This window comes from Daphnia pulicaria, chromosome 8 (assembly GCF_021234035.1).
Source record: "Daphnia pulicaria isolate SC F1-1A chromosome 8, SC_F0-13Bv2, whole genome shotgun sequence".
In the NCBI taxonomy this organism is placed as follows: Eukaryota; Metazoa; Arthropoda; class Branchiopoda; order Diplostraca; family Daphniidae; genus Daphnia; species Daphnia pulicaria.
Genome location: NC_060920.1, coordinates 10,327,830 through 10,341,763, shown reverse-complemented (window position 1 = coordinate 10,341,763; position 13,934 = coordinate 10,327,830). Strand labels below are relative to the sequence as shown.

General features: G+C 44.1%; 2 protein-coding genes across 3 annotated transcripts; both read right to left on the bottom strand.

Moving 5' to 3' along the window:
• Positions 1–2,658: 2,658 nt before the first annotated feature.
• Positions 2,659–7,356, bottom strand: LOC124311077 (carboxypeptidase D-like). Its single transcript, XM_046775366.1, has 8 exons — positions 6,569–7,356; positions 5,193–5,326; positions 4,977–5,113; positions 4,546–4,733; positions 3,984–4,456; positions 3,801–3,890; positions 3,610–3,720; positions 2,659–3,400 (listed from the first exon to the last, which is right to left on the bottom strand). Exons 1-8 carry the CDS (start codon positions 7,086–7,088, stop codon positions 3,314–3,316), a joined length of 1,740 nt encoding a protein of 579 aa, XP_046631322.1. The 5' UTR covers positions 7,089–7,356; the 3' UTR covers positions 2,659–3,313.
• A 2,404-nt stretch (positions 7,357–9,760) lies between these two features.
• LOC124311177 (phosphatidylserine decarboxylase proenzyme, mitochondrial-like) lies at positions 9,761–13,718 on the bottom strand. Of its 2 annotated transcripts, XM_046775543.1 has the most exons (7): positions 13,587–13,718; positions 12,956–13,130; positions 11,176–11,447; positions 10,975–11,073; positions 10,697–10,883; positions 10,434–10,610; positions 9,761–10,339 (listed from the first exon to the last, which is right to left on the bottom strand). In XM_046775543.1, the coding sequence occupies exons 2-7, from the start codon at positions 13,110–13,112 to the stop codon at positions 9,867–9,869; spliced, it is 1,365 nt and encodes a 454-aa protein (XP_046631499.1). In that variant the 5' UTR covers positions 13,113–13,130; positions 13,587–13,718; the 3' UTR covers positions 9,761–9,866. The 2 variants fall into 2 exon arrangements, with proteins under 2 accessions (XP_046631499.1, XP_046631500.1); XM_046775544.1 differs by lacking the exons at positions 12,956–13,130; positions 13,587–13,718 and adding an exon at positions 12,117–12,310.
• Positions 13,719–13,934: the final 216 nt, after the last annotated feature.

The window sequence follows — 13,934 nt, the reverse complement described above, 5'->3', positions numbered from 1 at the left end:
AGATTTCATTTGACACACCCTGCCAAAATATTTTGGAGAAAAGGCGCGCGAGATGAGGCCGGCCGGATGCAGAAGGAGAAATGAATGATATGTAGCGGAACGAATCTTATTGGATTTCCGCTCTACAACATGTTCTGAATGGTTGTGCCCGTAAGTGCGCGTCGCCCGTCCCCGCCCGATCGATATTTGCACGACGACCAGTCTATCTTGATCTGTTTCGTCATCACCGGGGAATGACGAAAATTGGGTTGACTAATTTTTCTTTCTCACTTGGCTTTCATACAGTTTGATTCTCGTCAACGAGTGAATCACCTCACTGGCAACAGCCGTTCAGCATCAGGTGTGGATAATAACCAAAGTTAAGGCTCTCGGTTGCTCACGGTTTTAATCAGTAGACATAATAATGAAACCCGTACAAGGTAACTCTCAACGATGCAATCGCATAGAAAAACACGCTTCTTATTCACAGAAAAAATACCCCTCCCCCCGCATACGCATCCCACTCGCTTTCAATGCGCAAGGGTTGCAGTTGCACGGATGTTGATTAGTCCTGTGCGCATTTATACCAGTTGGAAAGTCACTTCACGACATTGTGACCGAGATTGTGACTGTTTATAGCGAGGAGCAGACCGCCGACAACCGTTGGCGTGTTACATAATAGACAGGTCGACTCCAATGCCTTCGTAGTTCTTCACCAAGTTCTTCACCTTCCATCTCTGCGGAGGTTAGTGTGCGACACCGACCCCAATCTTGGTTTCCCCCAGCTCTGCCCCAGCGAATGAATTTCCAATGCTGTCAAATGCCAACCGAGCGTTATCCATCCGCTCCCGGTAATTGATATCAGTTTGCAGGTCACGTTAATCATGAGAGAAGCACTTGATTACAGATGGTAGGGGAAAGAAAAAAAAGTGCTATTCACTCACGCGTCAAAAGCTCACGAACGAAAAAGGCGAAATGAAGCAACGTTATAACTTATTTCCGAGTATTTCTATTTCTTTTCTTTTCTTCTTTTTTTTCTGTATTGGCTGGCGTAGGTTTCTATTTTTTTTTTTTTTTTGCCTTCATCTCGATACATAGCATTACGATCGAAATGGGTTGAGCCAGCATTTCCCCCCAAATTGGATGGCGTGCATGGATTGGGATTGATCCGGAATACCCTGGTTGTTTGCTGTGACTCTTCTTCTCCGAGCTACATCCATCAACTGTGTATAAAACGGTATAAAAGAAGATCTTGTGCATTTGTGATGGGTTCTATTTCTATATTGAAAAATCGATATCGCCGTGATAAATAATGTCGTTGCTGGGCTTGGAAGTGCGCTGCGTTTGAAGTCTAAGTTACGTAGCCATGTATCATTTTAAAGTTTAATCAATACACGTTGCCAATATTGGCAAGTCGTATTTTGGTTTTATGAAATAACCTTGGGCGGAACAGGAAAGTTATGTTTCTCGTTCGATCCTTTCCCCCTTTTTATTATTTTTAGTTTTATTTTTCCGTACTCTTCCTCTATTGTATCTTGCCAAGAAAAATGGACAACGCCCACCAAAGCAAAAGGAAAAGTACCGGTAGTTAATGTCGTGGTCCACAAGGATTAGTTCAGTTTTTCCTCTTTCGGTCTGTCATTTTTCTGTTTGACGACGCCGAAATGGGTTATTTGCAGCGATTGTGCTGATTTCATTTCGCAATTGTGCTGTGTGGTATGACGAATGAAGCGCGTTGGTGTGGTAATGGATATCTGGACCTGGGACCGTTTTCCTTTTCGGTATGTCCTGATTAATTCTACTTATTGAATAGACCAAGTCCCACCGTCAGCAGTGTTTGCCTTTCATACAACCTCCAACTGGGAAGAGTTCCAGCGCAATGGGAAACTGCATCGTAATGCAGACCAGTTTTGACCAGTTTTGACGAATATGTTACTCCGTGTACAACATTAACGTAATCAAACTTCTGTAGTACGGTACAAAACTTAGAATCAGCCCAAATGTCGTGTCATCCGTTTTAGCGATGACCAATTCGATTGACCAAGCGTTTCAGATCAAGTGGTTTCTTGCATCAGGAAAGACGTGGGAAAGTTATTACGACATCGGGAAACGCTATTTGTACACTCAATTCGACCTATATAACAGGGGTGACCCCAACAACCCCACCGTACAACCAAACCAGGAAGATTTTTAAATTTTGAAGAAAAAATAGATTCTCTAGTTTGTTGCCAACCAAAAAAAAGAACCGGAATTTCTAATTTCCGCCCAGCGTCAATCGCCACGAGACAAACCGGTTCGTTTTTTTTTCTTTCATTTCCTGGTAGTAAATAAGAAATGCGTGCGCTCATTTAACAGATGCGCATTTAAATAGGTTAGATTGCCGGTTGCTGCGATTTTATCTAAAGAGGAAACGACAGCAATTTAGTTTTGAAATATCAATTCAACTCGTCTATTTTGAACCCAGGCGACAGTGCAACGTGACCATTTAGTTTGACTATAATCAAAGTTGTTTTCCACGAAACCCGAGTCTATTTTCGGATCCGATGCTGCGTCTGCTCAGCCGAAACTAAGTGAGTCAGTTTGAATAGTCAGTCGTAGTCAGTAATTGGGCAAAAATTCGTCATGGTTAATAGACCGGAGACGAACTGCCCTAGCTCACTGGCCTGACTGGAATTAAGGACCAATCGACTTCCGTTTTGATGGACATGGCTGCTGCTGACGACAGGGTGGTTACCCAGGGTGAATTTATTTTTGTTTTTGTTTCTTTCTTTCTGTTTTCAAGTTTTTATTATTTTTGTTGAATCAATATCGATTCACTTTGATAGCCTTTTTGCATAATAACAAAACCGTGCGCTCATGACAGGTGTGCATAAATGAATAGGTAATTCGTGAAAGAATAAAGGCGGCTGGCGATTGTTTTCTTTTTAAAATTAGAAGAGAAAAGACAAAACATTCATTGCATTGATATGTACAGTACACTTTTATAAATTAACATACAAAGTATATGTAAAAAAAAGAAATAGATAGAGAATAGAGGGGGAAGAGAAGTCTCGGAAAAAGGTCAATGGTCTCAAATTTCGCTAACGAAGCGAACGACCACAATCCATCCGGAAGGAAAAGGAGAAGACAAACAGGCGCGTGGAAAAAGGATAAGTAAAGCCGATAGTTGCTGTGGGGTGGGGTGTCCGTTTCGCATCCGTCGTCGTCAACCATTTCAAAGTTAAAGCAATCGATCGTCACGTAGAATGTCGTCTATTCACGTGATCAGTCTTCTCCTTTTTTATTATTTTTAATGAATTTTCGTTCCGGTCGGCTGATTCCGTGATTGAATTCCTCAACCAAACAGATTGGTGAACAGATTATCCATTTGCGATCGCAGCGTGATGAGGAGGCCAGTCAGTCCCGTTGGATGGGGAACGTCCTGATTCAATAAAGCGTCCGTGAAAGAAAAAGAAATGATCATTGAATTACACTGTTCTGCACGAACAGCGTCAAAATCTTTTTCTGTTATTTGTGAAAATGTATCGTTTCTTTCGTCCGGGGAAAACCCTGGCGAAAATCTAATCCCGTTTTATTGATTTTTTTATCTTCTCTTCTTAACGGGGATTCGCTAATTAATTGGGTCCGTACCTGTTTATTAGAGATGGTCGGTTGCCGTTTGTTCGGTCGCTCATCACCCGGCGACAGCGAGTAGTAGTTACTGACCTCGTCCAGAGCTCCGAAAGCGTTTTTAGAATCCACCTGTTGCAGCGAATTCCCATTCAAAGTAATTAATAATGCATCAAAGTTGACTCGTAAAAAAACCTCGTCTTTTATTATACCTGTTTGAACAGCGTCAGATTGACTTGGGTGGCGTGGTGATCCGTAACGCTGAAATCGTCTTCGACTGGTTCGTAACCTTCTTTGTAAGCCTGGCGTTGATTAAACAAACAAACAAACACGAACGTCAATAGTTCCACGAATTAAAACGGGAGCAATGAAATGGATTTGTCCCGTTTTTTTACCTCGATCCGGTAGTAGCCCGGCAAGAGGATCCGCCAATATTCGCCGTGTTTGGTCGTTTGGAACGGAGCGTCGCGACCTTTGATTTTCATGGCGACGTTCTCCAGCGGTCGGCCGTTGCCGTCGGTCACGAACCCGCGGACGCCGCGGTGGGCCTCGCCGACGAAGCGGACGAGCGCCTGTCGGTGTTCACTCCAGTGGAGTGGCAGCTCGGCCGCTGGCGGGTACTTGCAGCAGGCCATTTCAACGGTGATCTCCATCGTTCCCGTCCAAACGTAGGAATAGTCTTGAGCCCCGCCCGTCAACGGGTACCAGGCCGCTCCGTTGGTCGTCCCGTTGGGGAACGAAGGGGAGCCGGGCTTGCAGGCCACACCTTGATACATGGTGGCGTGATTGCGGGCGTACAACGTGGCCAGGTGATGGAAGACATCGTCATCCGGCGTCTGTGACGGAGTGGGAGCAAACGCTTGGTAAACTATAACCCCCAAACATAAAAGTTTTTTAACCCCCCCAAAAATAATTAATTAGAAACAAAAAGAATTTGAATGTTGAAATGGTTTCTACCCGAATTGGGTGTGTTATCGAAAGGGTAGGAAGCGACTAGAGCGCCAGCGTGAAGTCCGGCCGACAGGGTAAACTGAATTTTGGCGATCCATTCCTTGTAGGCTTCAGTTTCCGGCTGGAGACGTTTCGTGTTCTGCTTGAAGTAGTCTGGGAAATTTCGATTCAAATCGAAACCGCGGGCATTGTACCTGTGGCGAGGAAATGTGTCTTTAGATGCGTGTGCAACTGTACACACACACAACCGGTGTGTGTGTCTAGTTGTTGCTGTTTCTTTTGTGGATATATAATCACATCAAGACATTTCGGTTAGGGGGGGAAAGAAAAAGAAAAGAATAAAACCTTCACCACCACCAGCCGTGCATCCGTAAAAGACGGATGGATGGTGGTGATGAAGATGATGGATGACGTGTGTGTGTGTGTGTTGGTGTTACCTTCCTTGACCACCGGTGCAAGTGCCCTCGCGGGCCACTTCGAATCCGTCTGGATTGAGACTTGGCAAGATGTGGATTCGCGTCTGGTCCAGCAGCCAGCGGATGTAAGCGTCTTCCCTGTAGCTCTTGACTAAATGCTGTTTGTTTGTTTTGCGAGAAGAACAGTTCAATTATTTTTGGGGTTTTGGAAAAGGAGAAATCAAGGAAGGTTTTCACCTGGATGAGATGCAGAGCCATTTCCCTGCTGACGGCCTCGTTGCCGTGGATGTTGGCCACGTACTTGACATCCGGTTTGCCTTTCATGTGCTGGAACGGAGACGACGAGACCACCATCACCCACAAATCGCGACCTGTTGGGTGCATTAGGGCGGTCCACCGTTATAGAAACAGCAGAGAGAAAAAAACAAAACAAAAACAAAAGAACAAATAGACGAGAAGTTAGTTAGTTCCCAACAATAGAACCGACAGAATTTAATGAAAAAGAGCACCGCGCTCTCGACCTCCATTTCGCTGTTTTAATTCTCAACTCCTTTTTTTTTTGTTTTTTCCAGAGTCTGTCAAAAAGAACAGCAGGACGGGAAGAAAAAAAGAAGAAATAGAAATACCGCAGCACTTTGTCGGATCGTAAAATCCGACAGTTGCACTTGTCGGTCACTTTTGTACAGACGGTGGCCGGTAGATTTTGATGTTACATCTAGCGGGATTGTCAAAAGCAGCTGACAACCGAGCACGAGGCTTCTAAACACATCTGCGTTTTTTTTTTAAATTCTTTCGCACAACAATCTCTTCTTATCGGTAGGATGTTTAGGTCACTAGTTTACGCCCTGGAAAACTCAATTTTCGCTCGTGAACAAGTTAAAAGAAGCGCTCGTGGTTTTTCTTTTTTTAAAAATGACGAGGTTGGCTGGGGATTTACAAAAGAGTCGGTCGACCCAACGGTATAAGCACAGCCAGTCAAAAAAAGAAAGAAAGAAATTTGACTCGTGGGAAAAGAAAGAAAATTTATTTCCAATTTGATTCATTTCCCTCCACGCGCTCTTTAGCGTCAACTCATTGACCCCGGTCGCTTTTGCTGGAAGAAGAAGAAGAAGAAACGTAACGGGTTTCTTGTTCTTTCGACATCCAGGCACCAAACGCGTCTGTTGGATTCTATCTATACTATACCGCAAGGTAGTAGTCGGATGGCAGCGGTGTCTAATAATGTATTAGACTAGGCGCCGTTGAACGTGAATTCGGTGTTGCGAGACAAATCGGGAGATTGGGACACGGAACGTCTACTGCACCTCCTCGTGATTGCCGCTGTATCATCTTGTAAAATCGGGAGAAAAAAAGAAAAAAAAGGAGAAAAAGATCCCGTCTGTCAAAGATCTAACGGACATTTTTTTTCTTTTTGTCTTCTCAAAAGGGCTGGAAGAAAAAAAAAAGTGGCAATTTGGTCCAACCGGCTGCTGCTGCTGGATCGGCCGCAATCAACTTCAGATTGCAATAACAAAAATAGGTGGACTGTGACGACGACAGTCTGAGTCGTCGTAGTGCCAGTAACCACTTGACGATCGGCCCCAAACAAGAAAGAAAAGAAATGAATTGTTCACCTTGAACGGATTTGCCGATGGAGTAGAGGGCCGTTAGATCTGGATTGGATGCACTAAACTGTTTTAACCAGGTCGTCATGTCCTCGTAATTGTGGTAACTGAAATCCAACGGCTTGGCAGCAGCAGAGGAGGTGGCGGGTGCGGCGGAAACTGACGGTGGGACTTGAACCGGAGCGGAAGCAGCGGAAGAGACGGACATGGATGAAGACACGGCCATGGATCCAGGTCCCATGTAATCGGAGAAAACTTCTGACGGAGGCGGAGGAGGTGGTAGCGGAGGGAGATGGCGTTGCTGGGCCGGATGCTGACTGCCGGATGCCAATGGCCATCCGCCAGCCACCGGATAAGGAAAAGCAACAGGCTGCTGCTGTTGTTGCAGTGGCGCTGCTAGTCGACTTCGAAGCAAAGGCTGGAGATGTTGCGGCCGGATTTCCGCACCGCGGATGAACTGCACGAGGTAGCAGTACAGGTAAACGAAGATGACGACGAACGTCGATGTGTACCAAACGGCCGTCTTCATTTTTCTGCAACTCAAAACTAACCACCCCCAATAAAAAACACCAACAAAAATCTGCCCGTCTCACTCTGTAGGCGAAACAAAACCAAAAAAATTCCCGCGGGTTTCTGTCTGCTCCCGAAAAACTTTGGCGTGACTTTGAAAGGCTCGGAATTCCGGAACTGAAAATAAAACCCAAAAACGGATCGGATAATTTTCTAGTGCAGCACAAAACACGAGACAAACCGAGCGGCGTGACAGCACTGAACCAACTGCGTGGAGTTGTTGTAGTAACGCCGAACCACTCAAGAATGGGAGAGACACACGGAGACACACACACAGGAGAGAGAGAGAAACCGGAAAAAAAGGGAGCCCAACCAACCAACCAACCCTCCCTTGTAGTTTGAAAAAGAAAAGAAAAAAAAAATGGTTTCGTGTTTTATTATTCTTCTCTGTTAATATCTGGCCTGAGGCTCGGTACAACGGGACTTGATGTTATTCCTCCTCCTATTCACTTTTTTTTTTCTTTGGCTGTGTGTGCTGCACATGGCCGCACGTAGAACGGTGCAATAGAGCTGCGGTGTTGCACAGAAGAGTCCCAGCCGCAGAGACACGACAGCCAACAACAACAACAACAACATGCAAAGAGAGCAGCAGCACCACCACCACCGATGACGGGATGAGGAAAAAAGTCACACAAATCATAGAATTGAAAAAAGGTACGTATTACTACCGTGAGGAAAATTCCAGTTTCTTTTCCCTCTCCGCCCAATTATCTTTTTTTCATTCCGGCAAGTCTCGTCATTATTCCGGGCGGGAGGGTCATATAACCAAATTGAAAAGAGGTTGCTCGTCTAGCGTCAAACAGTACGACATTTATGACGGTGAAATTGTTGTCGGGTCCGTCCAAAAGGACATTCTCATAGGGCAATCATTCACGCTCGATATCATTCCTTTTTTTCATGTCTATCCCGAGTTGACGCGTGCATGTCCCGACAGCCAGTAATGGAGCTGTCCATTGCCACCACCACCACCAGACTTTGGCAGTAATATAATAGAAAAGAATTTCACCATTTTCTCCGTTGGTGACGATGCACTCTTTTTCCACGTAGTTATGTTAAGTTGTTAGATGTTCGTTTTTCTTTTCGTCAATGATTTTTTGTTTTTAACGGTACTTGCTATAAAGTTTTTTTTTCTTCTTCTTTTTGGGATGAGTTGCACGCACAAAAATGTGCGCAATCTTCTGGGCATTTTCATTTTTTCGATTTATTTCGCAAGCGGCGACTTTTCATGCACTGAGCCGGTCCTCTATCTCTCTCTCTCGACGACAGCTGTTATTTCAAGTCGTTAGTCTTGTTGAGGAAGTTATTGCCTTGCCCCCGTGTGTGTGTGTATCGTCATCACACATGTGTCTCTCGTCCTAAATGGGCGAAGCCGAGAAAATGACCGTGGAATTTTTTATTTTATTTTCTTTTGCGGGCCCTGCGCATAACAAGTTTGACCCTTTTTCTTTTTCTTTTAGCTGTATGCTAACTTAATGATAGCTCACGACGTTATATAATAGTATTGTTTAAAAAATTGCTTTGGAAAAAGAAAATGTTTCATCCGATTCCCACCCATCGGTTAAACATGTCGGCATGGCACCTCTTTTTGTTGTTTTTCAAATAGAAGAAGAAAAGTAGAGTTTCCGGTAGTACCTAGCCGAACGGTGAGATAGCATAGCAAACGGCAACGCCCCGTGCTGTTGTTGTTCCTGCTGTGCCAGCGGGAGGCCGTTCATCCGTCTTTTAAAAAATGACTCGACCCAGACAAACGCCGCCAACCCAACATTGCAAACTATTACCTACCTCCCCCGGAGCTGACACTCTTGTCGGCTCGTTTTCTTCTTCTCCTTGGAAGACCCCAAGAAAACAAAAAAGGAATTGCCGAAAGAATCTGAAGGGAAATAAATAATGATCGACTATTGCCTCTCTTTAGTGTGAATGACCATGTGAAATGGGAGAAGGAGAAACAGCAAAGATGGAAATCGAAGGTTGTGAGCTGTGTGTGCGTGTGTGGACCGTTGTGGTGGAGATGAGACAGGCCCAAGATGATCGTCGGTGTTGCTCCGAGGGGGATTGTTACGGTTTCTGGGCTGCTGCTGCTACTGCTGCTTCTTCTTCTTCTCGGTAATGAGAAGAGCAATGAACTTGTAGAGTCGTTCTCTCTTCTAACTCCGCGTTATCTACGAAAGGAAGGGCAAAGATGGAAGAGGAAATAAAATACAGACGGAAACAACAGCTGTTGGCTCACGTCGGCACGCCACAACTCTTTAGCAATCATTTTTTACAGAGAATTTTTCAAAGCGGAATGGAATACAATTCTCCCTTGCTTTACTGGTAATTTTCTATTTTTTTTTCAGCTGAAAATACTGTACATAGCCTCCAGAATAGTAACTCTATTTTGGCCTCAATCCTTCAATCACATACGGCAGTAAGTAACACATGGAAGGGAGGGAGCAGCTAGTGATATTTTAGCTTTTGGGGATTTTTTGCGCTGAGGAGAGTTGGGAAAGAAAAATCACACGCCACATAGTGGCGGTTTTGACTCCTTTCGGCGTGAATTCCTAGACGGTTCATGACGACAGAAGGGGCAGGTAATAGACACTCGCAAGCCAAGGGGGGTAAAATATTCTGTTCTCTTTTCTGTTTTGTGTACCTCCATTTTTTTTCAATCAACAATCAACAACACGTAACTGTCAACAGAAAATTATATCAAAAGCTTCTCGGTAAAATAAACAAATTTGTTTTCCCCCTTTCTATACTAGTCTGATGCTTCCGTGGCGGAATGGGTAAAGTGGAGTGACTGGCCCATTCGAATCTTTTCCCCCGGTCGGATTTTGAACTCGAAATCTTTTGGCGCTTCGAAAATGAGAACGATGGTGGACCCGAGATTGAATTCGCCGAAAATTTCGCCTTTTTTGAGCGGGATTTCATCCGAATCTTCTGGGCACATGTAGCGGTCGTAGTAAGGCAAGGGCAGGGCCCACTTTGTGCAGTTGGTTCTCAGCTTCTCGTCGGCGTAGACTCGGATGGAGCCAACGTTAGTGGCGCCAACCGGCGTCATAGAGAAGAAGCCGTGGGCCCATCGCCCGACGTACACCGCCCGCTCGTTGAGGCTGAATAATCCGGCCACCCATTTGGCGATGCTCGGATTGACGCTGAGCAACGCTCCTGGAAAGTGTCGTCTAAAATTGACTGTCCAATCCACCGGCGAATGGAAGCAGTGATAGTCTCCTATTGAACGGGTAAACGGAATTAGAAATGGATGACCTGGACCACTTTGCGGTAATGATAAATTCAGAAGAATTCAACTTCAGCTTATAAATACCTGGAGCTAGGTAGATAACGCAATGGAACAAGTCGTTGTCTTTGTTGACGAGAAGTGATTTTTCGTATTCCAACTCAGTCTGGCCGGCGGGTTGGACTTCAGGTCCATTTCGCCAGTATGCTGGACCGAGAAACTCACCCAACGAGTAGCTCACGCCCTTGACCTGTTCCATCATGCCTTTGGGGAAATTTAGAAAAAGGGAATTGATTACTAGTTGTTGATGCAAAAACCAATCGATACTGTAATTATGCGACAAAACTCACCGGCCGTGACACGACCAAAGTTGAGCACCGTGCCATCCGATGGGGCAACCACCGAGCTGGCCGGTTCGATCGGTCTAACTCCGCTTTTGAGTTTCCTTCGAAAGAATTCGGCCAAACATGAATAATTTTCCAGATTACCATCGAGCGCTTCCTCCAGGTTGCAGTTAAACGTTCGTGCGTAAAGACCCTGTATTATTATTTGGAAGAAGAAGAAAGAATAAAAGAAAGGAATGATGAAATCTTGAAATTCATTGCCGGAAGCATAGGGAAATATTTACCAGAATCGGTTGTCGCGCCCAAACCGGTAAATGACGGTTGGTTAACCAACCCCAAGCGCGCGATATGGCCCGGAAGGGGATGATACGATAATAAAGCACCTAATTATAGCAGGCGATAAAAAAATACAGATCGCAAAAATTAAATGACCATGAAAGAAACCTCTCTCGTTAATCGATAATAAATAGGTTCTTGGTCTATACCTCCCAATCCTTGGCGATAAGTTCTGGCGATTGGTCTGGGTGGGCATTTTTTCTCCGGAATTGTTGAAAGGCGAGGGCCAGCAATCCAATGCCGAAGAAGAACTGGACGTAGACGAAAGGTTTGACGATGAAACGTCTCCAGCGAGAATTCTTGGCCCCTTTGAATGCGGCAGTGGTTGCCGCTGTGGCAGCGATCGTTGTTTTGACATCGCCTGATTCGCCAGTCGACGATGATGACACGCTTCGCCTGAAGATCGACCTCGTTAGTGGTCCTGTAGTTCGAAAAGTGAAAATGGTACCATCAGAATCGGACAAGAAACGTTTTATATTGAAATGAAACAAGTTATTTTTAGCGCGTTTTTTTCGGTTTAGTAAAAAGCCCACAATTGGTAAAAGAAAACGGAAGAAGAATCCTCAAGTAATGAGAAAGAAAAACGTGATTTTCGTGCGAATTGTTGAGATGCGCCACACACCAGTTTCATAATATCCGGTCGAAGTAGCTTCGCGTGACGATAGAACGCGTCATTGAACGGTAAAAAGAAAAAGTCAGAAATTTACCAAAAGGCTCTAATGAATATTGTTTGCAATAGGAGATAAACAAAAAGACGTGGCGCAGAGATGGGTGGAGTAATCTAACAACTTCTGCTAGCCGCTGGGCATATCACGCGACCGGGCGGGAACCAATCACGCTAACCCGGCAACCGAAACTCCGAAAGTCACTTTTCCGAGTGATGCTTGTACAATAGCTAAGTTGGCCTTGAGATTCTGTTAAAGAAAAAGGAAAATCTTTTTCCTATTTCTTAAAAGCAAAAAGTAAACTTTTTGAACTCGCTTAACTTCCCGGCAAACGGATCCTTTCTCCATGACGACGGTTACATCATGATTACACGCCGTCAATGAGTGATCAGTTAAAAAGATTACAAAGAGCCGATGGAACTAACCTTTCCACCTTGGGGTCCATTTTTTGGGACGGGGGATAGAAGGCCGGCGGAGCCAATGGGTTGCCACTGCCCCCTCTCCTATGGTGCCGGACAAACGCGTTGCTAGAGTCACTTTCATGTTGACGACCTCCGTCGAACAGACCACACGAAACGGCTTCCCCCGAAAGACTGGACTGTCCAGAGTTGTGTGAACAACAAAGGAGGAAAGAGATTTGTATAGGAAATTCAGCTTATCGGTGCTGCTTGGTAGTCGTTGGTGAGTGGGCGGTCTACGAAATGAGAATCAAATCGCATTTCAAATGGGGAGGGAGAGATACGAGAACACACTCAGTCGAGCATACGAGAACACACTCAGTCGAGCATACGCAAAATTCATTCAAGTGAATCTTGGTGGATTGAGAACTGCCAAGAGGATTTTCACTTTGTGGAGTTTCCTTTCTTGTCGCAAAAACTTTTCGTTTACCAACTTTTTCGTGTACCGTAGCGATTGCTTAATCCGATTTCTTTTTTCTGCAACGGCTTTTTAGTTAAGTTTTTCGATTGACAACTTATTTATTTTTTTAAAGAACCGCCTTCAGTTATAAAAAGATTTTAATTGGTTGTCGAAACGCTAGTCAACAACCTTTATCTAGCAAGTAACAATCATCCAGGAAGTCTGGAAATGACTTCCTTGGGTCATTCTAGACTTGTTGCGTAACTTTGTAGTTTAAAAAGCGCCATTCGAACAAACGGAAATGGAAACGCGCCATTTAGGCTCTTGACACAAATCGTTTTCTTATCGTGTTGATCCCTGATTGAAGGTTGGTAATTATGGAAAAAAAAAAAACTAACAAGGTTACCTGTTGAATAGCACATGACATTTATGCATCGAACATCTCCGGGCCGCCAGGACGAGGACATCCATTGGTTAGCGCATTTTTGTTGACGTGGGAGGTACACTCGATGAAGATTTACTCGGAAGGCCGTCAAGGGTACACGAACAAACAAGGCTGACATGCTCAAGAACTAGAGAAACTTCCAGAAAAAATTGAGAATATGATAAACAATCAAGGGTCACGGGTTGGTTTAGAAGATGTTTATCAAAATTTGATGTGTCATGTTGGTGGGTATATTGACGTGTTCCCTAGTGCAATATTCTAAAAGCTAGCATCAGCAAGCAACAACATAGCAACCCAAAATGTGTTGCTGCAGTGAAAACCAGAATGTTTTGGTTGTAAACCAGTTTCGAAAATTTCCATGTTCATCAAAACTGAGAAATAAAATTAGCAAAAAGAGAAGAAAGCTGACACCAATGTGGAAATGATTAATGCTGTTGAAATTGACACTATTTAAAACACGAAAATTGTGTGGTATTGAATGTAGAATCAAGATAAACATAAGAAATAACAAGTAACAACTAACCATATGAAAACTGCTTACTCAATGCGATCTAACCCATGTTTCAATTTTCTCTAATCCAGTTAGACTTACCTTAACGATTCAAAATATATCCAACAAGTAGAAAACGATGCATCAATTTTGATGCTGGAAATTTTTCTCAACTACAATTCAATTTTCAATCGTCAACATCAGCAGACGACTTAAAACGTGCCTTTCGTTTAGTCCTACCGGCCGATGCCGACCGACAAGTTCTGTGTAAGTGTAACTGCTGAAAAAATACCCCCATTCGAATCACAAAAATGCTTTACTTAAAAATATATCTAAAGCTTTAGATAATTTATTGTAAATGAATTTCAACAAAGCATAATAAGTTAAATCGTTATGTCGAGGCAACATCGGGTTATCGACTTATCGTGGAGATGTTGTTTAGCAGCACTG

Coding starts and splice junctions, on each gene's coding strand:
- LOC124311077 (XM_046775366.1), bottom strand. CDS start 7,088: ATGAAGACGGCCGTTTGGTACACATCGACGTTCGTCGTCATCTTCGTT. Junction 5,114..5,192: donor TGGCTCTGCATCTCATCCAG/GTGAAAACCTTC, acceptor ACAAACAAACAG/CATTTAGTCAAGAGCTACAG. Junction 3,891..3,983: donor CGGGCTACTACCGGATCGAG/GTAAAAAAACGG, acceptor AATCAACGCCAG/GCTTACAAAGAAGGTTACGA.
- LOC124311177 (XM_046775543.1), bottom strand. CDS start 13,112: ATGTCAGCCTTGTTTGTTCGTGTACCCTTGACGGCCTTCCGAGTAAAT. Junction 11,448..12,955: donor TGTCATGTGCTATTCAACAG/GTAACCTTGTTA, acceptor TTCGAACTACAG/GACCACTAACGAGGTCGATC. Junction 10,884..10,974: donor GGGCGCGACAACCGATTCTG/GTAAATATTTCC, acceptor ATAATAATACAG/GGTCTTTACGCACGAACGTT.